The sequence below is a fragment of the Moschus berezovskii genome, chromosome 6, assembly GCF_049115385.1.
Source record: "Moschus berezovskii isolate FMDL1 chromosome 6, NW_MosBer_1.0, whole genome shotgun sequence".
NCBI lineage: Eukaryota > Metazoa > Chordata > Mammalia > Artiodactyla > Moschidae > Moschus > Moschus berezovskii.
In genome coordinates this window covers 70,097,478-70,121,465 of record NC_142465.1, presented here as the reverse complement: position 1 = coordinate 70,121,465, position 23,988 = coordinate 70,097,478, and the positions used below count along the sequence as shown (strand labels likewise).

The window sequence follows — 23,988 nt, the reverse complement described above, 5'->3', positions numbered from 1 at the left end:
ATTTAAATTGATTTCCTTAACTAGCTAAGAAGTTCTAATTTTGTTTAAGTTTAGCTGACTGTTTTTATTGACTAAGGTTAAACTGGAAATATTTTAGTGACTACTTACTGTGAATAATGCTGGTTTGGGTATGATTTTTCCAGGAAAACTGCTCAACACATCTTAAACATCAGTGTGAAAACAGATGCATGCTATCATGATAGTAAATAATGAGTTACATATGTTTGTACTGTCATATTAATTATACCCATTTCAGAATTTCTTGGGGAAATACTGGGTTATAATCATAGGGAAGGATAGGAGAATGTAAACATAACTTAGAGTTTAGGGTGGCATTAGGCAAGGATGGCTTCTGAATATCTAATTTCCGTTGTCATGTAAGTCTTTTGCCCAGTAAATGATGTTGAGGCACATCTGGATAATGGAAGAAAGTGAAAGGTCATTGGTCCCTCAGCGACCTTTGTGGGAAGGACTAGAAACACCATTAGGAAAATGTGATTCTTAAAGATTCAAGATGCCACTCTTCATGTCACTGAGATGGTAACTAGGCCTTCTAATGACATAGGAAAATTGAAAAGCTTAAGAAAATTGTCCTGAAGTTGAAATATTAGTAATAATTTGTCTGGTCTACTGTATCTATTGCCTGAAAGCAGTCTACATTTCAAATTTAACATTTAAATATTTTGTAGGACGTCTTGGAGAATTGCGATTAAAATGTGTATCTGTGTACATACATTTTTTTCCCCCTGTGGGACTTTCCTCAATCCACTTTATTATTGCTCTATTTTTGTCATATTAGCCTGAATCCCCACATTGTAAAATTATCCCCAGTCTACATTTTGTTCCATTTATATCTCAACCAAGAAGAACTGCCCACATATTTCAAATATCCTCTTGACATTGGTGAAAAGATTTAAAGATATCAATGATAAAGACAGATTAAAAGAGCTAACAAGAGGCACAAATCAAACACTGAGAATACCCAGATGTATAGGTGAATGTTTACATGAGGAAGTCACTAAGCAATAAAGACCATTTTCAGTGTGATTCCTTGAGTCAGTTTTGTTGATAGATTTATAAAACTGATCATCCTCACCATTTTTTCATTAACACCAAAATACATCCCACTCTACCACGACCTTTATCCTATCATACTTTGTATACAAACACAAGTGACCTCTTGCTTCTTTCTTTCTTTCCTCTCCACTACTCAGTTGAACCCCAAATTGCAAGGAGATGGATTCCTCATTTTGTGCTGGAATACGAGGTCAAGGAGCCCATCTGTAGTATTTCCTTAACTCACTCAGAACACATCTTTACTTACCATGGTGGCTGCACATGACCATATCTGTCTGGCTACATTAAATTTCAGCAGGGAGAAAAATCCAAATTTCTATGGCACTACTGATTTTTTTCCAAGAATTGGTATAGACCTATATAACATTTACAGTACTTCCATCTACATCAAAATTTCTATAACTTAACAATCCTAGTGAAATACAAAGCTGTTATAGAAATTTTATGTAGAATAAAACTTTAAAGTTTTTATATAGGTCAGGTCTCATAACAAGATACTGCCCGAAGACTAACTGTGATTTATCTAATGTCTATTTGGAATATGCTAACTTTGTTCAGGGTAGGGAGATATATCGTTGTATAAAGATGTCGGTGGTAATGATATTTATTCTCATGAGGATTTTGCCACACATTCTTGGAGGAGTAGAAATGTTATTACCACATGTTATTACTACAGTGAAAACACATGCAATTCACAAATTAGTAGGAGAAAACAATGATTTTCAAAGTTATACTGGTGGATTAGTAGATAGTATATTAAATGAATATAGTCTCATGGTGACAACAATCTAATTATAAGTCAAAATCATAATTAGGGGATGTAAAGAAAATGAGAAGTAGAGACATGTTGACTGCTCAGTTTTTTCTAATAATCTTTTTTAGTCATTTTGACCATTAGATTTCTTTTACTCTGAAAACTACTGATAGAACTAGTGTGTTCTTTTTTCTTTCCTTTTCCTTTTAATCAGACTTGGCACTTAATAATCTGTTACATTTTTATTGATTTATTATGTGTCTGTATGTGTATTTTGTCACTTTACTAATGTCAACTTTAAAAAATTGCACAATGTGAGAGCTATGAATTTTTATTTGGGACAAAACGAGGACTGCAGCCTGGAAGACAGCGCCTCAGACAGCTCTGAGAAACTGTTCCTGAGAGGCAGTGAGGAAGGTCAGTATATATGTGATTTTGGTGAAGGGGGAATACATGCAATCAAGCACATATTCTTCTGGAATATTTCTGCTAGTCTCATGAAGCTTTTGCTAGTTATGAGGAACAGTTGTTATCACGAAGGATTTTAGTACTTTCTAGATATGAGGAGATATGAGAACTGGGCTCATAAAATCAGCTCCCGAAAATATCTGAATATAACTATCTGAAAACCTGTCCTTCCAGTTTTTCTCCCAAGCACAGAGTGCCTCATTTCTGCTCTCCACCCTGAACTCCTTTCAGGTAGTATTGAAAATTAGCATATGATTCAATCTTTGTGGAGGAAGATGGCAAGTACAAATTAAATAGTTGACACTAATGTAAGTTCTTCAAGGGAAAATGTCACATTTTGGGGGGAAGTGGATATTTATTTGACACCTGTATGAATCTGGTCTCTTACATTTAACTTAATTTCTCACAATAATACTCAAGTAGTTTTTATTCTCTGCATTTACAGTTGTGGAAAGCAAGTCTCAGAGAGGACATATCACTTGACCAAAGTCATGTCCAGTAATTAGATTTGAGCTGAGACTCAAATCCACGTTTTAACCACTACCCTTTTCTTCCCACAAATATGTATTTTTATCTTTCCATGTGCCAGGCACTGGAAAGCATTGGATTTCTTTTCCTCACCTCCACTAGTGTTATAGTCTACACAAAGAAAGCATTTGGCATTTTCCTGGTTGAGTAAATGACTGCAGAAAAAAAAAACCAACCCAAAACCTCTTGTCTTTCCAAAGTTTTAACTTGTTATAAATGTACAAGGTGCCAACTTCCCAGGCAGATTCAGAGTGATGTTTCTTATGTGGAGTCACAGGAAGTGTGCTGATTCAGAAAAGGGAACTTGAATGTAGGTCCCTGCCTTCCCTCAAGTTAGCTGTATGACTTGGGGTAAGTCACTCAACTTCTCTGGTCTTTGGTCTCCCACTTGTGGAACAGGAAGAGTGCAGCTCATTTAAGGTCACTTCATATTCTATTGCTTTAAAATACTTTTGGGGAATTAATAAATATTATTGAGCTAATGATTATTTGAAGTATCCAGAGAAGAAATGATGTTTTTGATACTGCCAAAGTCTACTGATTGGCTAATATCCATTTGGTTATTAATAAATGGCACCTGTTAATGTTTCTGTTCTCAGCCTAAATGTTTAGAGCTGGGGGTGAATGTTTCATTCACAGGGGTTTGAATAAAGCCACCCAACTAAACTGAGAATGAACACAAGCCTATTTATTACCGTTTGTCATTTGTTTTGAAGCATACCTATACCTATGATTTTCAGTAGACATAGAAAGCAGTAAGAATAATAAGTGAACTTAAAAAACTAAATGAAATCTGATATCAATGTTATATATCACTAATTTAGAGTTGTAGTTTTATTGTTTATTCACAAATTTGGTACATAAACACCGTCCTAGCAAAAGTCATTTTCTTTATGTTTCTTCTGTGCTATAGTAACTATCTAGATATGTATATCTTTATATATAACATATATATAATATAGTATATTTATGATTGTATATATGCATATATGGACTTCCCAAGTGGTAAAGAATCCACCTGCCAATACAGGAGATGCAGGTTTGAGCCTTGGGTCAGGAAGATCCCCTGGAAAAGGAAATGACAACCCACTCCACTATTCTTGCCTGGGAAATCCCATGGACAGAGGAACCTGGTGGGCTACAGTCCATGGTGTCGCACAAAGCTGGACACAACTGAGCGACTAAAAACAAAAAAACAAATATGCATATATAGGGCAGAAATTCTATAAAATGGTTGTGTACTAAATATCCATAATGAAAATTTATAAGTTTTATTGCCAGAGAGTACAAAGTTAAAGGAACATAAGTGATAATACTAAACACTTATCTCCATTTCACTACTATTTTATCCCTTCTAAAAACACAAATTTGGGCCATTTTAAATATCTCTGAAATAAGGACGTACCTTATAATCAGCAGTATGTCATAATAAGCTATTTGGACAATTTTTTTCATTGCTTAGTGGTTTATAATATAGGTATATATTAGCATGGTGTCTTAGATTTGATGAAATACAGTAAATCATCAATACTATGTTAACGTATGTGTGTGTATATATATATATATACATATACACACATAAATATATACATTTGCTGAGACTTCTACCAAAATTTTGAAATTGACTTTTCAGTCAAATATCAAAAGCAGGAAAATGGAGGCTTTATTTATTCAATCATGATGAGGGATCATGATTGAAATAATATAAATCATGAGAGGAATAAGAAGTTTTCAGGCATTTAAGTCTTCTGTCTCAGTTTTCAAATTTCTTTATCCCCTACTAAGAAAATATGTGAAGACTCATGAAATATTTAAAAAGAAAGTAAAAGCGTCAGCTAAAATATTTAGCAGATTAGTAGGCAGTTGTTTCACTGTCACTTAGTCAATGCTGTTATAATATTCCATAAGCAAAACACATTTTAAGAAATGAGAGGATCTTTGAAAAAGATCCACTTTAAACTTGACTTCTCTGAGTGGGTATCTAAAAGATTTCCAGGCCAAAGCGCCTCACTCCATCAGTGGGTTCTCACCTACGTTTCAGAAGACCACTAAAGTCAAGTTCCCCTGCATCCTCTTGACCTTCTCCACTGTCATTAACAAAAGAAAAGCAAATCTGGGTTTAATGCTGAGTCACATATACAACAATTCCCCCAAACACTCTATGTATAACATATATGCAATGTTGTACTAGCACACAAATCACGGGACTAAATCAACACAGTTTCTTTTCACACAAGTGACATTTTAAATTTCGGAGGATGTACTTGTGGAAAAGCAAACACAAGGAACTTGTGTTACTCTACAATCTCAGAAGACACATTTTTGTAGATTGCGTATGTAAAACTGCTTGGATTTGTGTTAAAACAGGGTAACACAAATGCACTTAAGCCAAACAACACAAAGTACTTTGTTTTTGCAAGTTGGGGGCTCTGGGAACATCCGAGTGTAAAAAGCAAAGGACTTTTGCTGATCTCTGTTACTAAAGTCAAACAGAGATTGGCTTGTAAGATGAAGTAGTCTAGTGTCAAATATATAAGTACAAAGCTTATAATCACAGGTAACCTCTTTGTGTCCATCAATAGATGAATCAGGTAATGTGATAGCAACATAACAAAAATGGAGCTAGTGCAGAGCTTTTCAAAAGATGCATTCCTTTCTCTTGAAAGGGAGAGGATTATAAGCTGTTTATTTTCTTGTTAATATTTATACCATTTGAAATATGTTTTCCAGAAGTTTGTCTTGGAATTGTTGAGCCCTTTACTAGGAGTTTTTAAAAGTGTTTTCCTGTGGAGAAATGCATCTTAATTTAGGCATGCAGCCACCTTCATGATTTCATATAAACTCTAAATAGAAGCTATGAGCTCACATTTAAATGGTGCTACATAGTTACTTACATGTTTAATTTTTTAATGAAGATTTTGTTTCCTGCGCTTTACAAATGTTAGTTATGGTTTCTAAGAAAAGAGTCTGTGGGTTTAAAAACAGTGTGTATAACACGTAAGTTATCAGAATTGAACTCAAATAATGTGTTCTCAAAATTTCTTTAAAGCAGATATTTGGAAAAGACCTATTGACATAAACACATTTCTATTCTCTTAAAGCCCAAAACTAAGCAGATGACATCTTTCTTAAAAGAGACATACGTAGGATGAACCTAGTGTGAGATCTGTGCATTTGCTAACCATGGGGTGAAGGGAAGGTAAGAGATTTTGAAAGTTATGACTTTAAAAATACAATGGACTGATCAGGACATACTACATATCTTTTAAGAGTAATTACAATGTTCATTACTTCATAATTTAGAAAGAAATTTTGCCTTTTATGAACAAGGCTAAATCATTGCTTTATACTAGTTTGGGATGACTTTCCTTACTCAACAAAACTGTTATGTGGATTCAGTCTTGCTGCTGCTGCTGCTAAGTCACTTCAGTCGTGTCCGACTCTGTGTGACCCCATAGACGGAAGCCCACCAGGCTCCCCCGTCCCTGGGATTCTCCAGGCAAGAACACTAGAGTGGGTTGCCATTTCCTTCTCCAGTCTTAGGAAGAACAAAACATTTCCTCTCATTAATGAATTTCTATTTTGGACGAATTCTAGATAAATAAGAAGTACAGAGAAGAAAATAATACCAGGAAGAGACTAGTCACATTTCTCACAGACTAGAAAATTTTTTTCATTTTCTTCCTCGACTTTCTGATTTTTTGGCCTTGGTAGTTGCAAAATAAATCAGGTAAGTATCTATATTTTGCCTTTCTACAATGTTCCTTATTCCAGCAGATTCAATGGTCTTTCATTTAGGATAATCCCATACTTGTGCTAACTTTAGTAAGGAGCTAAATGGCAACCCACTCCAGTATTTTTGCCTGGAGAATCCCATGGACAGAGAAGCCTGGTAGTCTACAGTCCATGGGGTCGCAAAGAATCGGACACGACTAAGCGATTTCACTCACTCACTCACTTAATTGTAGTTTTCTGGGCATATGGTTTAATAGCTCTGTACGTGATTCCTAAATAAAAAGCAATGTAAGTTTTCTGACATTACTTAACTGATGCTATATGAGATGTGTATTGTTATATATCTTTCTGGGCCATTTAGTAGAAAATAATGCAATTCAGGAAGAAGCCACATATGAATAGAAAGAAAATGTGTCTTTCTAAGGCAACTGTGAGACCTATAAAATGAGTGCTTCACTATATCAAGAATATTCTAAAAAATGATCAGCATATACACAATATGGCATTAAGCCCATGGCATCTCTTGAAAACTAACTTCTGAATATTTGGTATGTTTGACTTTGGTGAAAAGACTTGATCTCATTTGAAATATAGAGTGTGGAGGAAGGGAACATGTATTTGAAAATCCTTTACTTTCATGTTTTACAAAAGATACCTAGATCCCCCTTTTGAAGTTACCTTCTCTTGAAAGCAGATCTGATGTCAATGTTTGGAGTAGTCCCAGTAGATTCTTTGAAAGGAAAGAAGACAATAAAATAAACACCCATTAAGAACCCAGTTCTCTGTTCAGTTCCTCTCCAGGCTGTGGGGATTCTTCAGAGGGAAGGAATCAGGTGAAGCGGGTGGGGGAAGCATGGCTTTCCTCCCGGCTGGCTGAGCTGCTGAGACATCATCAGAGCTTATCCTCCTTCCGTCACAATCAATGATGGGACTTTAGGAGTTCCCCTATCCTGTTGTCATTCCACCTGTGTGCCCAGTAAAATCCTCCAAGGAGTTTAAAAAATATCAGCTTCCTTATCTCCCTGCTGAAAATTTTGATTCACCAGATTGAGGATGGGGACCCAGAAATCAGTATTCTTAGAAAGCCCCTTAGGTGATTCTCAGATGCCTGACCAGGTGAAGAAGCAGTGCTCAGGACCAGAGTCCCACTTAATACTGAAATCTCGATAGTATCTCCACCCATGGCCATTCAGCCTCTTGACAATTCTCAGACTGGGACTCTCACAGCCATCTGTGGTGTATATATGGCTTTAAAAAAAGAGCTAGTGCTAAAGTGAATGCAAAATTCAGCGTCTCATAATTTCCACCTTTTGATTCTAATCAGCCTTAACACTTCTCGAGGACACGGAAAATGGGCCTTTCCCTCTTTCTGTGACAGCCCTTCTGTGATTTATTACAATGAGTCACAAATGCTGGACCTCCTTTACCTACACATTCAAGGTGAATGGACCATGGTTCCTGGATTCTTCATCCTCCCAGTTACCCTACTCCAGGAGAGATCCCAGTGGACATACAGTGCCTATGACCAAAGGCATGACCGCCAAACATGGAACAAGTAACATGTTACAGAGAACAGTAGCACTTCCTAAACCTAGATCCTATAACATTTGTAATGCTCTGGTTTTAAATCACATCAGCTCTGTCTAAAAATACAAAGCTATGTCACACTTTTGATTTGTTACCAAGTCAACTTTCCCTTTGTTTACTTATTGAAGTTTTGCTTTTTTCCCCTACTCTACACATATACCGTTAACTTATTCTTATCAAATTGACTCTCGGCAGTACACAGAACATACTGATGAAGAACGTCCGTATCCGACATTAGTCCTTATAAGAGAAAATCCTCCCTTCTACCTGGGTTTCCTGACATCCTTGTCCCGGGAAACTTTATTTTCAAAATCTCATACTAATAAATGACCTTATTCTCCTCTATCCTCTCACACCCCATTAAAAAAAAATCATACTTATCCAGACTAGAAGCCTCTCTTACCATGTACTTCAAGATCGAATGAACAGCTGTCAAACTTATCCTTATAGGTGACCTCACATCTGTAGTTTCCTGCATAGTTCTCTTTGGCTTTGATGATCTGCATCTCGAATGTGTACACCTGCAATGAAATGCATCCAAACATATTTCAGCCCTACCCTGCTGGCATAAAAAAGTCACCATATTGCAGTTATTTCCCCAATTCCACAGCATTGGCTTAAAGATGTGTCTGCATCTGGGGATTCTGGTACAATGTTCTCAATACAAGAGGGGTCAGTGCAGTGCTCTGAAGCCCCTGGGCACAGCAGGGCCACCACACTGGAGTACAAACACTGGAAATGGTAACTCCAGTGGATTTTCTGGAACTGACATCCCTCAAAGCTGAACCTGAAAATGGCCTTTGATGCACACAGAGGAACAAGCCAGTCAAGCCCCTGCAGTAGGAGCTCAGGGTCATACCCGGCTATGCCTTTCGAAGGTTTCCTTCAGCTGGAGGTGCTTTCCAGCTTTGCTGGCCAGGTCCATCCATTTCCCTTTGAACCATTTGACAGTTGGCTTTCTGAGAAGATCTTCGGCTTTGACTTTGGCTATAAAGGTGATATTTTCACCTAGGGAAAAAACACAGGCAATTCAGACTGTGGTTTAAAAACTGCCGTTTGGGGCTTCCCAGGTGGCGCTAGTGGTAAAGAGCCTGCCTGCCAATGTAGGAGACAAAGGAGATGCAGGTTCGATCCCTGGGTCAGGAGTGGCAACCCACTCCAGTGTTCTTGTCTGGAGAATTCCACGGACAGAAGAGCTTGGCGGGCTATAGTCCATGGAGTCGCAAAGATTCGGACACGACTTGAAGCAACTTAGCATGCACAAAAGGAATTAGACAGGACTACTATGATGTGACTGGCACAGCTGGAATTGAACAATGGGAGGGCTCTGACCTTTTTTATGAGCAACCCTAGTTTCTAGGATACTCCAACCGCTTATTCTTTTGAGGTTTATGGAGCAGAAAAGGAGCAATGGGGAAATTAGTGGAAATAATTTTTGTTTGGAATCCAAGCACATGTAATTTGTATAAAACAACCAATTCACACCCTCTCCAGCATTTATTGCTTGTAGACTTTTGGATAGCAGCCATTCTGTCTGGTGTGAAATGGTACCTCATTGTGGTTTTGATTTGCATTTCTCTGATTATGAGGGATGTTGAGCATCTTTTCATGTGATTGTTGGCCATCTGTATGTATTCTTTGGAGAAATGTCTGTTTAGTTCTTTGGCCCATTTTTTGATTGGGTCGTTTATTTTCTGGAATTGAGCTGCAGGAGTTGCTTGTATATTTTTGAGATTAATCCTTTGTCAGTTGCTTCATTTGCTATTATTTTCTCCCTCTTACACTGTTGGTGGGAATGCAAACTAGTACAGCCACTATGGAGAACAGTGTGGAGATTCCAGCTGTGGTACATATACACAATGGAGTATTACTCAGACATTAAAAAGAATACATTTGATTCGGCTCTAATGAGGTGGATGAAACTGGAACCTATTAAACAGAGTGAAGTAAGCCAGAAAGGAAAACACCAATACAGTATACTAACGCATATATATGGAATTTAGAAAGATGGTAACGATAACCCTGTATCAGTTCAGTTCAGTTCAGTTCAGTCGCTCAGTCGTGTCCGACTCTCCATGATCCCATGAATCACAGCACGCCAGGCCTCCCTGTCCATCACCAACTCCCGGAGTTCACTCAAACTCATGTCCACAGAGACGGTGATGCCATCAGCCATCTCATTCTCTGTCGTCCCCTTCTCCTCCCGCCCCCAACCTTTCCCAGCATCAGAGTCTTTTCCAGTGAGTCAACTCGTCGCATGAGGTGGCCAAAGTATTGCAGTTTCAGCTTAGCATCAGTCCTTCCAATGAATACCCAGGATTGATCTCCGAGACAGCAAAAGAGACACAGATGTATAGAACAGTCTTTTGGACTCTGTGGGAGAGTGCGAGGGTGGGATAATTGGGAGAATGGCATTGAAACATATATATATCATATGTGAAATGAATCGCCAGTCCAGGTTCGATGCATGATACAGGATGCTCGGGGCTGGTGTACCGGGATGAACCAGAGGGGTGGGATGGGGAGGGAGGTGGGAGGGGGGTTCAAGATGGGGAACACATGTACACCCGGGGCAGATTCATGTCAATGAATGGCAAAACCAATACAATAATGTAAAGTAATTAGCCTCCAATTAAAATAAATAAATTTTAAAAAACACCTATTCAGGCATTCCTCATTTTATTGCACTCCTCTTTATTGTACTTCAAATTCACTGTTTTGTTTTGTTTTTTTAAACCAATTGAAGGTTTGTGGCACCTCTGCATTGAGCAAGTCATTTTTCCAATAGCATTTGCTCACTTCATGTTTCTATGTCATATTTTGGCAATATTTCAAACTTTTTCATTATTGTTATGCTTGTTATGGTGATCTGTGATCAGTAATCTTTGATGTTAGTATTAGAAAAAGATTATGACTCACTGAAGGTTCAGATATTGGTTAGCACTTTTTAGCAATGAAGCATTTTTAACGAAGGTAAGTATATTGCTTTTTTAAACATAACAGTTCAGTTCAGTCGCTCAGCTGTGTCCAACTGGTTGCGACCCCATGGACTGCAGTACATCAGGTTTCCCTGTCCATAACCAATTCCTGGAGCTTACTCAAACTCTTGTCCATTGAGTTGGTGATGTCATCCAATCATCCAACCAAGCATCTATTGCATACTTAGTAGACTATAGTGTAAACATAACGTTCATATGAACTGGGAGGAAAAAAACTCTTGGGACTTGCTTTATAATGGTATTTGCTTTATTGTGGTGGTCTAAAACCAAATCCACAATATCTCTATGAGTAAAAAAAATGAAAGAAAAAATGAGAAAACATACATACCATATATTAATATATATATACATATATATATATGGATTTTTTCCATCCTTTTTATTAGGCAAGATGATGCTAAGACTGGAGTTATAAGAATATGACTAAATGAAGCTGGTCTTTTTGAAGTAAAGTCTCCTATCTGTTTGTATTGACTCATTAGACCTAAAGAACATCAAAATTCTAGCCAAATGGCCAGTCCAGCATTTTGGTGTCTTTCAGAGACACAAGGAGAGCAAGCATTTCTATTCATATGCAGTGCGCTTCTATATCCCAGACCTAAAAGAAGTAATTTTAGACTGTAGTCAGCTGTGTGTTCATTTGCAAAACATTTGGTGTCAAAGACTAGTTCTTTTTTTTTTCCTTTTTATTTCAAAGACTAGTTCTGATCACAATATATTCCTTATAAAAATTCATTTAGTTAAAATTCCTGCACCCCCTTGTCACTCTCTGGCTTACCACTTTGTTTGCTTCCTTCATGGCATTTGTGATGGCTTTTGTGATGATTTGTTTATTTAATTCCTTCTTGTTTGCTCATCCCATTAAGTCTGTAAATTCTGAGTGCTCATATATTTTACTCAGTGTTTAGCACAATGTCTAAAACAGGAGGTGTATAGTCAATATTTTTCAATGAATATCTCCAGAATTAAACCATCTGTCTGATCAGCTTCCTCTGAGATATTGAACTCTTGATCCACCATGTGTGCAGATTTATAATCATTTTATGGAATAAGGTGTGTTGTAATGACAGCAAACACCGGCTCAGCAACTTTCACAGTTCCATCTTGAGGCTTCCACTTGAAGATATGCCAGGGACTATTCAGCGTACTTCATGGGTAGTATTATCTCCATTTTACAGATGAGGAAACTGATTTGAACCTACCCTGGCAGGCGTCCAGGCACTCAACACTCTGTGCTATGCTACAGATTTTTGAAATGATAGCTGTCACTCAATAGAATGTTTTTCAGCCATAAGAAGGAATAAAACACTGATTCATGCCACAACTTGGATAGACCTTGAAAACATTATGCTAAGTGAAAAAAACCAGGCACAAAAGGTCCCATATTATTGTGTGATTCCACTTATATTAAATATCCAGAATAGGGACATTTAGAGACAAAGAGATTATTGGTTGCCAGGGTTAAGGGAGGGAGAAAGAGGGATAAAGCTGGACAGGATACAAGGTTTCTTTTTAGGGAGTGTGTGTACTCAGTTGTGTCCAACTCTTTGTGACCCTATGGACTGTAAGCCCACCAGCCTCCTCCGTCCATGGAATTTTGGGGTGATGAATATATTTTGGTACTTGGTTATGCAGTTGTTTGAAAAGACCCTGATGCTGGGAAAGATTGAGGGCAGGAGGAGAAGGTGACGACAGAGGATAAGATGGTTGGATGGCATCACCGACTCAATGGACATGGGTTTGGGTGGACTCGGGAGTTGGTGATGGACAGGGAGGCCTGGCCTGCTGCGGTCCATGGGGTCGCAAAGAGTTGGACACTACTGAGTGACTGAACTGAACTGAACTATACAGTTGAGTGTACTAATAGCTACTTATTACTCACTTTAAAATGCTTGATTTTATGCTATTTGAATTTCATCTTTATCTTAAAAAAAAGACCAGGGTTTAATGCTTGGAACTCACCAACTTTCACAGTTCCACCTTGAGGCTTTTCCACGAACAGGGTGGACAGCTGACTGTTGGCATTTTGCTTGTCCTGTTCTTCCCCAGCTGGTGATTCACCAATAGACCATTCTAATGAGCAGAAAGGAGGAAAAGGATCATTTCAGGGCCAGGTTCTTTTTAGGCAGACTTACTTACCTGGGTTTGTTTTTCTTGTCAACACGGAACCTTCTCTTTGTTTAATTAACCTGGATAAATATAACATCATTCTTTCCATCCACCTCCCCACAGTCATCAGTAGAAACTGAGCGATTCCCATTCTTAAAGGGCTATTTCTTCCAGATGGAATCTAATTTCTAGGAATAGCAAAACTTCTCAGAAAAGTTGTTGTTCTTTCCTGGCAGCCAAGTTTCCTTTGTTTCCTAATTCTGCCTATCTCCTAACTGATAAATACCCGTGGGAAGGCTATGAAAGCAGAGTCTTAGTGTTTTTCCAGGTGACAGGCTATAAACCCTTGTCTATACAACAGCTGTGGAGAAGGCAATGGCAAGCCACTCCAGTACTCTTGCCTAGAAAATCCCATGGATGGAGGAGCCTGGTAGGCTGCAGTCCGTGGGGTCGCTAGGGGTCAGACACAACTGAGCGACTTCACTTTCACTTTTCCCTTTCACACATTGGAGAAGGAAATGGCAACCCACTCCAGTGTTCTTGCCTGGAGAATCCCAGGGACGGGGGAGCCTGGTGGGCTGCCGTCTATGGGGTCACACAGAGTCGGACACGACTGAAGTGACTCAGCAGCAGCAGCATACAACAGCTGAGTTGGAAAAGACTAATGGGATGGATCAGTTTGCAGGTCAAGTGGGAAAGGTCAGACTGCCAAGCCTGGCCTCATGTGTCTAGATTCTTCACTGTTGTATAATTAGATAATTCATTGATGGTTGTATGATGTGGCCTTAGTTTGACAATTAAGTAACAGATCGTGACCTGCAGGCACAGATTTTAAGAACTCTAGGATCATCCTGAAAGAGAGGGGGAAAAACTAGAAAAACAGAAAGAGAAATAATCTCTTTGAGGCTTTCCCGTGAAGACAGACAATCTGGAAATGAAGCTTATTTTGCATTTTCTGGTTTGCACTCCAGGTGCTTGGGAGGTATCAATCAGCTGTCCAATGAGGAGAGCAGGAGAGAGAACTGTAGAAAGTTCTTCTGTCTCTGAGAACTGAATGAAAGGAAGTTCAGTTTCAGCCACTAATAACTGGAAAAAAAAGTGCATGGGTTGCCAACACTCAACCTGTTAATGTTTCTTGAAAAGGAGGAAATGTAGATTTAGTTATTTTAGTTCCCATGTGTCAATCATGCTTAGTATTCCTACCATAGACCATCATTTTCACAGTGAAGTTAAGCAATGTTGTCACGTGATTGTACAATTTTTTAAAATACTCAAGTTGATGTTAAAATTTTATGTTGTGTATATTTGTGATAGTGCAGAGTGGCCATTAATATTTGAAATGTGAGGACTTGGATTTTCTGTTTTGCTCATTTCTATCTCAGAAAGGGTCTACAAAAATACCCCACCCACAAAGAGGTCCATAGCAGAATCAGTCTGCACTCAAACACATTTGTTGGATAAATGCAAGAATAAATAACCAGTGGCTACAGCAGGTTACATTTGGCAGTATTCTTTTTAAGTGTATGTAAATTTCTATAAAAATAGGAATTATTATCTAATGTCAATATATCCCAGGAATGGCGATTTTTAAGTCTCTCATCTCTATGTATTTGCCAAATGTTAAAATGATAGTGATAATGAAACAAAGGAACCTGTGGTGTATGTGGCTAGGTTTCTGAATTCGTGTGTGTGTGTGTGTGTGTATCATGCAAAATTAATTGTTTCTTAATGCATTAGTTTTCTAGTCAGAGGAATGTAATAAAAGATTGCTATAAAAGCTACAAACTGAATAAAACCAAGATTAGAATCAAATACAGCTTCAAGAAATGAGGTCATTAGTGATTACTATATTAGGATGAGGTCGAGACACCTTGCTCCGGTATGTGCTCACCTGAATCTTTTCTTTCCAGAGCCCGACTACCCAAACCTGAAAGGAAAGTGTGATTTGGATGACACAAGGGGGAGGGAGAAAATAGAATGCTGGCTTTAACCTTCTCGGATCCCCCAAATCCTGTCTCTTTTGATGATGGGGAGAAAAGACACTAGAATTTGGTCTGGACAGAAAATCAGAAGAGCTTCAACTTTGAAAACATTTATAAAAGGTATGTATCCTATTTAAAAAACAATAATAAAGTTTTACAAATTCACATATCTAAAGAACAAGGGAAAAGAGTATACATCTGGAGATGAAACACATTTTTTGCCCCTAAAATTTATATCCAAGATTTACTACTTTTATTTATTTCACAAAGAAAGCCTCTTTTCAAAAAGTTTCTGATGTTAAAAAAAAAAACTACCATTAAAGCCAGCATTTTCCCTCTTTGGCACTGGCAAGAAGGGGATACCCTGTTCTGCGTTTGGTCTCATTGAGCAACTCTGTCAATCCATCACCTTTACTGTCAATCAATAATGCATTACAAAGTGGGGAAAGGAGTTGGAATCATCCTAACCTGGAGGCAGGGCACCAGGAGGGGAGGCGTCCTCTTCATCTGAAATAAGAAAGAGGAATCAAAAGTCAAGGAGAAAAGAACTTCATCCTGAGTATCCTGAGAAAAGAGAAATCTGCAAAAGAAGAGAAACTACACAAAACACTCAACTGATGAGTAAGCCTTAGTGGACTTGGCACCTGAAAGATTAAATTGCAGGCAAAAGAGAAAAATAAACAAATGTTGTAAAAGAGTGAGAGATTTGGATAATCTCAATGAAAGTAGCTTTAAAAATGGTATTCTATGCAAACTTTTATGTACTTGTAAATTAGAAACAAAATTAATGCAAACAATCTAACCTTGATGAAATCAACAATGGAGGTGCGTTTTGAGTTCTTATTTTGTAGCAAAAGTCACTGACAGCATAACTCATATACCACATTCATTTGAACATAGACATAAAAGCATATATGTTTTTATATAGTTTGATAAGTCAATGCCCTCAGAAAGCCTTATAATTAATTCTCCTTGTATATTTAGGAAACAAAATTCAACAATAACTAGTATGTATCAATTTGTTATACTTACTAAATTCACCAGTAGTTATTATAGAAATTTTATCTATCTTTTCCCAAGATTATATTGGTGTTGGACAATATAAACTGAAAAATATTTACCAATTTGTAAACTATTTACAAATACTTTATATATATTTATAAGATATTGGGTTGGGCAAAAAATTTGTTTTTTTCTGTAACATCTTACAGAAAAACACAAAAGAATTTTTTGGCCAATCCAATCTTTACCCATTAAAAAAATTCAAAATATCCCTTGTAGTGTTTGTACAAAGACACTGAATATTCCCTTTTCTAAAATGTCTGAATTTCAAAGTGTCTTACATTTTAGATGGTTAAATAGGTGTTTGGTGTTTATCTAAACTTCTGCTCCTTTCCTCCCAAAGCATAAAGACTAGTGTTAGTGTAAGTAATAATAATCTTTGTACTTAAAATACTAGAATAATTATATGGCTTCAAAATACGAACTTAAATGACTATATAAAATAGGGTACAGAAAACAAACGCATGAGACTGCTGATTAAAAAAGAGCTTAAAAAAGTCCTGACAAGAAGTAAAATATCACAGGTACAACATATTAGTATATTTACAACATATATTATTTACTAGTCTGAAATTTCTTAAACTGTCAACCAAAGATGTGTTTTTTCACTTTTTAAACAAAATAGCTAATGCAGCTGCGATTCATGGGGTGGCAAAGAGTCTGACACGACTGAGCGACTGAACTGAACTGAATGTGTAGAAAACCTTAATGTCATATCTTCAGAAGCCAAAAGGTGATTCACTGGGTATTGTGGGATTGAAGATTCTTCAGAGGAAGATCTCTTTGGTCAAAGAAGCTTAGGAAACACTAGGCTAAATAAAGTTACATGTTTGTGTTTTATAGTGTCGTTTGCATGTAGTTACTGAAGGGTATCTCAGAGTCTAGTGCTCATGAGGATGGAGATCAGAAATGATACAGTATTAGCATTTCCCAAACTTAGTTCATGTTTGAATCCTTTTCTCCTGGAATATCCATTTACTTTCCACAAACTCTTTGCATTTGGGGAAGCCTAGGTATTTCTGCAAGTTTGAGCAAGCTCTAGGAGTTGGTGATGGACTGGGAAGCCTGGTGTGCTACAGTCCATGGGGTCGCAAAGAGTCAGACATGACTGGGCAACTGAACCAAACTAAGGTATTTCTGAGCTCTTAGGGTAATTCTGCATTTCAGAAAACTTATATAATTAACACTTTACATAACCAAAAATAAAATGCCTTGCAATGTCTCTATATTATTTGCCATACATTTAACTCAGTATGTAGTATTTTATTCATGTAACCTATTTGAAGGCCTTTATTTACTAAAATACATAAAGAATCTTGACTTAAAGTCTTGTAAAAATTCTTAAAAATGAAGTTTTAAAGCGCAACCAAATCCTAGAAAGCAGCTTCCTTTGTTATATATTAACTAGAAACTAGAACTATTTTGAGTCAAATGAACACTGCATTTTATCCAGGTGTGCTTGTTCGTTTATTTTGCCCACAGTGCCTGATGAGCCCTTGAGTTAATTGATTAGAATGCAAATGTTTGGGAAAAGAGTATACACTTTTGTAAAGCTAAAATGAAAAGAAAAGCCACATTTTAAGCAAACATTTGATGGGTGAGTAGTTTCAAAGTCCACTAAATTATAAGACTATTTGAGGAACATGCACAACTATTTGAGACTATTAAGGCACCACATACTGATGCTAAAGCTGAAACTCCAATACTTTGGCCACCTCATGCAAAGAGTTGACACTGGAAAAGACTCTGATGCTGGGAGGGATTGGGGTCAGGAAGAGAAGGTGACGAAAGACAATGAGCTGGCTGGATGGCATCACCGACTCAATGGATGTGAGTTTGAGTGAACTCCGGGAGTTGATGATGGACAGGGAGGCCTGGCGTGCTGTGGTTCATGGGGTCGCAAAGAGTTGGACATGACTGAGCGACTGAACTGAACTAAACTGAAGGCACCACATAGAAAGCATCAGAGCCTTTCACTGCTGTGGCCTGGATTTAACCTGTTGTCAGGAAACGGAAATAAAGCAGAACCCAAAGCTGGTGTTCTGTGACAACCTAGAGAGGTAGGTTGGGGAGGGCGGTGAGAGGGATGCCTGTGGTTGATTCATGTCGAAGTATGGCAGAAACTATCACAGCATTGTAAAGTAATCATCCTCCAATTAAAAATGAGATGGAATTTTGAAATAAATGAAACTAAAATGTTGACATTAAAAAAAAATCAAGTAGTTTTGTTCCTGTCATCTTTTAGATTGGGAAATAAAATTAAGATGTTGGGATTCTGACCTGAACTCCTTAAAAAAAATTGCCTGGTTGAATTTTTTCTTATGTACCATAGAAAAACAGGTTCTACTGCTTGGAGGAAAATTGAATATCCAACTCTGGGGCTCTGCCTAATCCAACATCACACATATGAAAGGTGTAGCATTATACAAAGATCATTTGCAAACAAAAAATGCAAAATATGTCATATTTTCTTATTTCTATTTAAAAGCAACTACAATGATGATGAAAACTTATACATCTGTTTTTGGCTAAAGATATGGCCTATGTGACATCACAAACTGAAAGAAACAGAACTATCTTCCTGAGCTACAGAGAAGAGAAATTTACCAAAGTTGTATAAACACTGAAGTTCCTGATGAAGAACACGTGGAAAATGGAGAAAGAATTCATATTACAAGCCTGGAATTTTCAGGGGGTCCATATGAAAAATCTGGAAAGTGAGAGAACCCCAGAGATGTAGAAGGTGTCCATTCCTATAACTCTTCAAGTTCTCTTGGGCATAAAATAACTTTTACCTATGTTTGACTTAAATTGTTTTTATAAAATTAATTTTTAAAGTATACATACTTAGGACAATTGTTGAGATTTTAGAATATATACAGCTAAAATGTACTGTAAACACACCTCAATTAAATACAGGTATAATACTTTGTTTCATATAGATGAATTTATGAATTCCTCAAGCAGGATAGTCAGTTCAGTTCAGTTCAGTTCAGTTGCTCAGTCTTGTATGACTCTTTGCGACCCCCATGAATCACAGCACGCCAGGCCTCCCTGTCCATCACCAACTCTCAGAGTTCACTCAGACTCACGTCCATAGAGTCGGTGATGCCATCCAGCCATCTCACTCTCTGTCGTCCCCTTCTCCTCCCGCCCCCGATCTTTCCCAGCATCAGAGTCTTTTCCAGTGAGTCAACTCTTCGCATGAGGTGGCCAAAGTATTGGAGTTTCAGCTTTAGCATCAGTCCCTCCAATGAACACCCAGGATTGATCTCCTTTAGAATGTTACCAAAATAACAACAGCAACAACAACAATCAATATGGAAGGCAATAGAGAATAACAAAAACAGCTAACATTAATTCATCATATTTTGAGACATTTGATTAATTTATGGTATTTTCTGAATGAGACACATGTCTTCACACTTTGGTGCTTCTGAAATCAGGATTCACTGTACTATAAATGCATTTATTTAATGAGTCCCCCCCCAAATTTATTAAATCAATGTTTTATTTTATAATGGCTGTGTTTTAAAATGTTGAAGGATAGTCATATTAACTTTTAACAAAATTCATTATAAATAAATCATGTAGTTAGAATATACAGACCAAGACAATGTTATTACAGATGTAAACGGACCTAAATGAAGAAAATAATCATTTCATTTAAGAAATCATATCATTTAAGAGAAATTAGCTGGAACTTCTGCTGATTCACTTCCTCATCCTACAACCACATTGACGTTAAAAGAAAGACTCTTCATCTCAAGTTATGAGACAGTAAATACACACAGGGTTCATTCGTGATAGTTCGTGGTAATGTTAATGAAAATGCCTGGGAAAAAAAGTTTTCATTTCTGTTGCAGCAATAACCAAGGGCAGTTTTTTCTCTGGAAGGAAAATAAAGAGTGGCCGTAATGATCCAGCTGGGCTTACCAAAAAATATACTGGCTATAAAATGATAAGTTTCAAAATTAAAAAATATATATCAGAACTTAGGCATTAGGATGAGTACTGATCTGCAAGCTGATCTCTGATTCTAATGCTACTGATAGATGTGGAACCACTCACAGGACCAGACTTGAAATGTCCCACAGGGCTTTACATTTAGGCACAGAAGAGACTCAGTCTTATTAAACTAAGTTCTCACATATGATGTTGGTTGATCAAAAGAAAAAAAAAAAGTATGACCCCACTTGCGCACCCACATTATTCTCCACCCATGGCCCTCCATCACAGTTGTCTACTTCCAAACCTGAAATTTACCATCCTCTACTAATGGAGGCCTGGCATGCTGTGATTCATGGGGTCGCAAAGAGTCGGACACGATTGAGTGACTTAACTGACTGACTGACTAATGGTATTCTCCTCTCTGAAAAGTGAAAGTGTGAGTTGCTTGGTTGTGTCTGACTCTTTGCCACCCCAGGTTTCATGGACCCCATGCGATCCCATGTAACCTACCAAGCTCCTCTGTCCATGGAATTCTCCAGGCAAGAAAACTGGAGTGGGTTGCCATTCCCTTCTCCACGGGATCTTCTCTGCCCAGAGATTAAACCTAGGTCTCCCACATTGCAGGGCAGATTCTTTACCATCTGAGCCATCAAGGAAGCCCATTCTTCCTTCTAAAGTTCCCTAAAATTGGCTCTAGGAGAGCAAGACCCAGTTCCCAGACCTGCCCCTGGCACATAGCCTATACTCAGTGGATACTTGAGATGAATAAGTGAATATTGGAATAGAAGACAGATCTCTGGCCCCACTGAGGATATAGATCCTATACTTAGCTTTCCACTGATTTGCTACCTGTGATTATTTTGGAAGAATTCTAGGCCACAGCAGCACTATTTTTTCAAGGACATTATTTTCCAGTATGATCACTCTGAAAGGGATATCTAAATTCCAATGCTGCTGTTTGGTTAAACCCATTTCTTTATTGTCATCTTGATCGTTTCAATTCCAAGACTGAGCAGTATTAGGGAACAGGATACCTAGATAGGCAAGTCCAGGGGCAGACAAGCAAATATAAACAAATAATAAACCACTTCCTGAGAAATCAGCTGTTTACCAGAGACTCAGTAGATGTGAAAAGTTGGTCATAGACACTACCGGTAAGATTGATATCTGAACCAAACAACATTTTGTGACTACAAAAAAAAAAAGTTCAGAACATTGCCAGGTTGTCACAGAATGATGCAGTCAATCTGGAAAAGATATTAAGATGGCTTTGCTATGGATGTTGTTCTCTTTTTTAAAATTAATTTGGATTAATATCATCAGAGAGAGCCAGGATTAATGACATGCCCTCTATGACTCTGTTTCTATAAATGAAGGTCAGGTTAAGCCCAGAATGTATGTCGTGTATGTGGTATAAAGGGAGATTGATGGCTTTTTCTTCTGTCTTTGTCCTGATGGAACTACAATCAATCTAATGAATGTTCTTAATAGTGAGCATCTTGGATCTATTAACTGAATATACTTCAACTAATTAGACAGTACACTAAAGTGCAAGAAATGTTCTAATCCAGATGTGACCATTTCCAGTAATGTTAAATAGGCTGATCTTATATCATCCATGCGGTCTTAGGATGAGCACACATAATACACAGCACTGGCATCCCATTCCAAACCTTACTAACTAAGAGCATGCATGGGATGGATGTTCATCCTCCTGCCCAGCAAATGGAAATAAAAATCTATCTAGATTACCATTGTCTGTATGCTCAGCAGCTAAGTCAGCACGGAAATTCAACTGATCATTCATTCTACAGGTATTTATTAGGAGATCGCCATATGCAGCTCTCTGCCAGATGCTGGAAGAAATGAGATGAGAGGTCCAAAGAGGTGTTAAGACTTGGTGCCTGACCATCACAAAGCTTACAGCCTGTTAGGAAAAGGAGTGAACAATTAATACAAGATTAAATGGAGAAAAGGGTGATTTAATGACACACACAATCAGTCCAAGAAAAATCAGGAGAAAGAAGAGGAAGTGAAAGTAAGTTAGGATGGTCATGGGGAAAAGTAGCACCTGCCTCGAATGGTTAAAAACAATTAGGTGGACTGAGGGTTGGGGGAGGGTGAAGGATAGGGATTCTAGTGTAAACTGGAAGGCAGATCTGTTGCACCTGTCAGTCTTGCTCACGCTCATGCAAGAATTCTTTCTCAACCAGGGCTATATATATAGCAATGATTATTGTGTCTACTTTTCACCTGAGTATTTTCTTTGAAATTTCCCTGTCCTTGTTGAAAGTAAGTAATAGTTGAAGGGGACTGGATATTTAGAAATAACTTCCACCACCTACCTTCTTTATTTAGGGATGTCACTTTCTATCCTAAATCAATTTGCTTTCTAGGCATGTAGAACAAACACATACATGGCAGTTTATGTTCCTGAGCATGTGACTGAATGTGGCCATGACCTTGTTTAACTTCTGCAAATGTCAGAAAAAAAATGTTACTAATTTCAAAATGTTCTTCTTGGTCATATGACCTTGCTCTTTCATCATATTATGTTCTGCATAAAGAGCTTTTTGGATTGATAGACTGGTTGGTTGGTTGATTTTACCTTAAAGGTAGGCATTTTCTTATATAAACATTCAAATATAATATGGCTTTTCAGATTAAGGGTCAGGCACAGGCTTTTTAAAACTTTGACAGTTTGCCTTCTGGGATTACATCATCTGCTCTGTTGGTTAAGCCTTACAGCCTGGTCCAAGCACCTTTCCAAATCTGGAAACAGAGGTGTACACCATCAGCCTTGTAAAGAATAATGTTACAATAACTTCAGCCAGGATGCCCAAACCTCCTTGAACCCATCTCATGGAAGGTGTTCTAGGAGTTTGCACTCTCTGCATTCCATAAGCAAATAACCTTCAGACTGGTCCATGTAGCCGGGATTAGCGTTCATGTTACTATCCATGGAAGCCACTGAAGGTCAAGGACAAAGTGAGTCTACTAACATTAGGTATTAATTTATGAGAGCTGTAAATTCAAGTTAGCTGAAGAAAAGTGGCCCAATGTACTGAAAGAAAGAAAAAAGTATTTTACTAATGTATAGACGATAATAACATCATAGGAATTAATGAAATTTAACATAGTAAGAACAAACAGAAGGGGTTTCCAGAAAAAAAAGAGGAAATAATGGATTATTCCAGAATTTAAACTATATTTTTAATTGCACAAATACGAAATAAAATTTTTAAATGATGATTTGGATGTATAAAGCGAAATTGTCATCTACCTCAGTGGAAACTTTCTTTTATAGGAGACTAATGCTCCTTGACTTGAGACAAACGGTCAGGATTGACAACGACTTCCTCCATGGGGAAACAAAGGAATTAGTATTTCATGGATGCATGAAAAAGTATATGATAAAGATTATTCATTTTCTAAAACTAGACTACCCCCATATAAAGTGAGACTAAAATAATAGTACAGAAATGAATGCTTCCAATTAAATAAGGAATAACATGATGCTTGCTTAAACTTGTATTATCCCTGTACATAACTCATTCTATAAATCTACATGAATGCAAAGTGTTACAAAATGGGATGCTAGTTTTCAAAATTACTAGTGAAACCTGAAACAGTTTACACAGTAGCATGAAAACATTCAGTTAAAAAAAATCTGGGTAATCAAGAAAGCTTTCCAAATTGGTGTAATCCCAAGAAGACCAGACATCTCTTTTCCTTC

General features: G+C 37.5%; 1 protein-coding gene across 13 annotated transcripts in view; it reads right to left on the bottom strand.

Moving 5' to 3' along the window:
• The window catches only part of MYBPC1 (myosin binding protein C1), a 99,309-nt gene that overhangs the window by 51,046 nt on the left and 24,275 nt on the right, over nucleotides 1-23,988 (bottom strand). For 11 of the 13 annotated variants that reach the window (XR_016037637.1, XR_016037638.1, XR_016037639.1 and 8 more), the window contains 7 exons: nucleotides 15,708-15,746; nucleotides 15,149-15,184; nucleotides 13,111-13,221; nucleotides 9,009-9,157; nucleotides 8,553-8,670; nucleotides 7,241-7,292; nucleotides 4,858-4,914 (listed from right to left, as the gene is read on the bottom strand). Coding sequence is in view for 10 of the 13 variants with exons in the window: in XM_088837146.1 (XP_088693272.1) it covers nucleotides 4,858-4,914; nucleotides 7,241-7,292; nucleotides 8,553-8,670; nucleotides 9,009-9,157; nucleotides 13,111-13,221; nucleotides 15,149-15,184; nucleotides 15,708-15,746 (562 nt within the window). In the remaining 3 variants the exon portion in view is untranslated. The remainder of the gene's footprint in view (nucleotides 1-4,857; nucleotides 4,915-7,240; nucleotides 7,293-8,552; nucleotides 8,671-9,008; nucleotides 9,158-13,110; nucleotides 13,222-15,148; nucleotides 15,185-15,707; nucleotides 15,747-23,988) is intronic. The other 2 variants (XM_088837147.1, XM_055396323.2) reach the window with 1 other exon arrangement.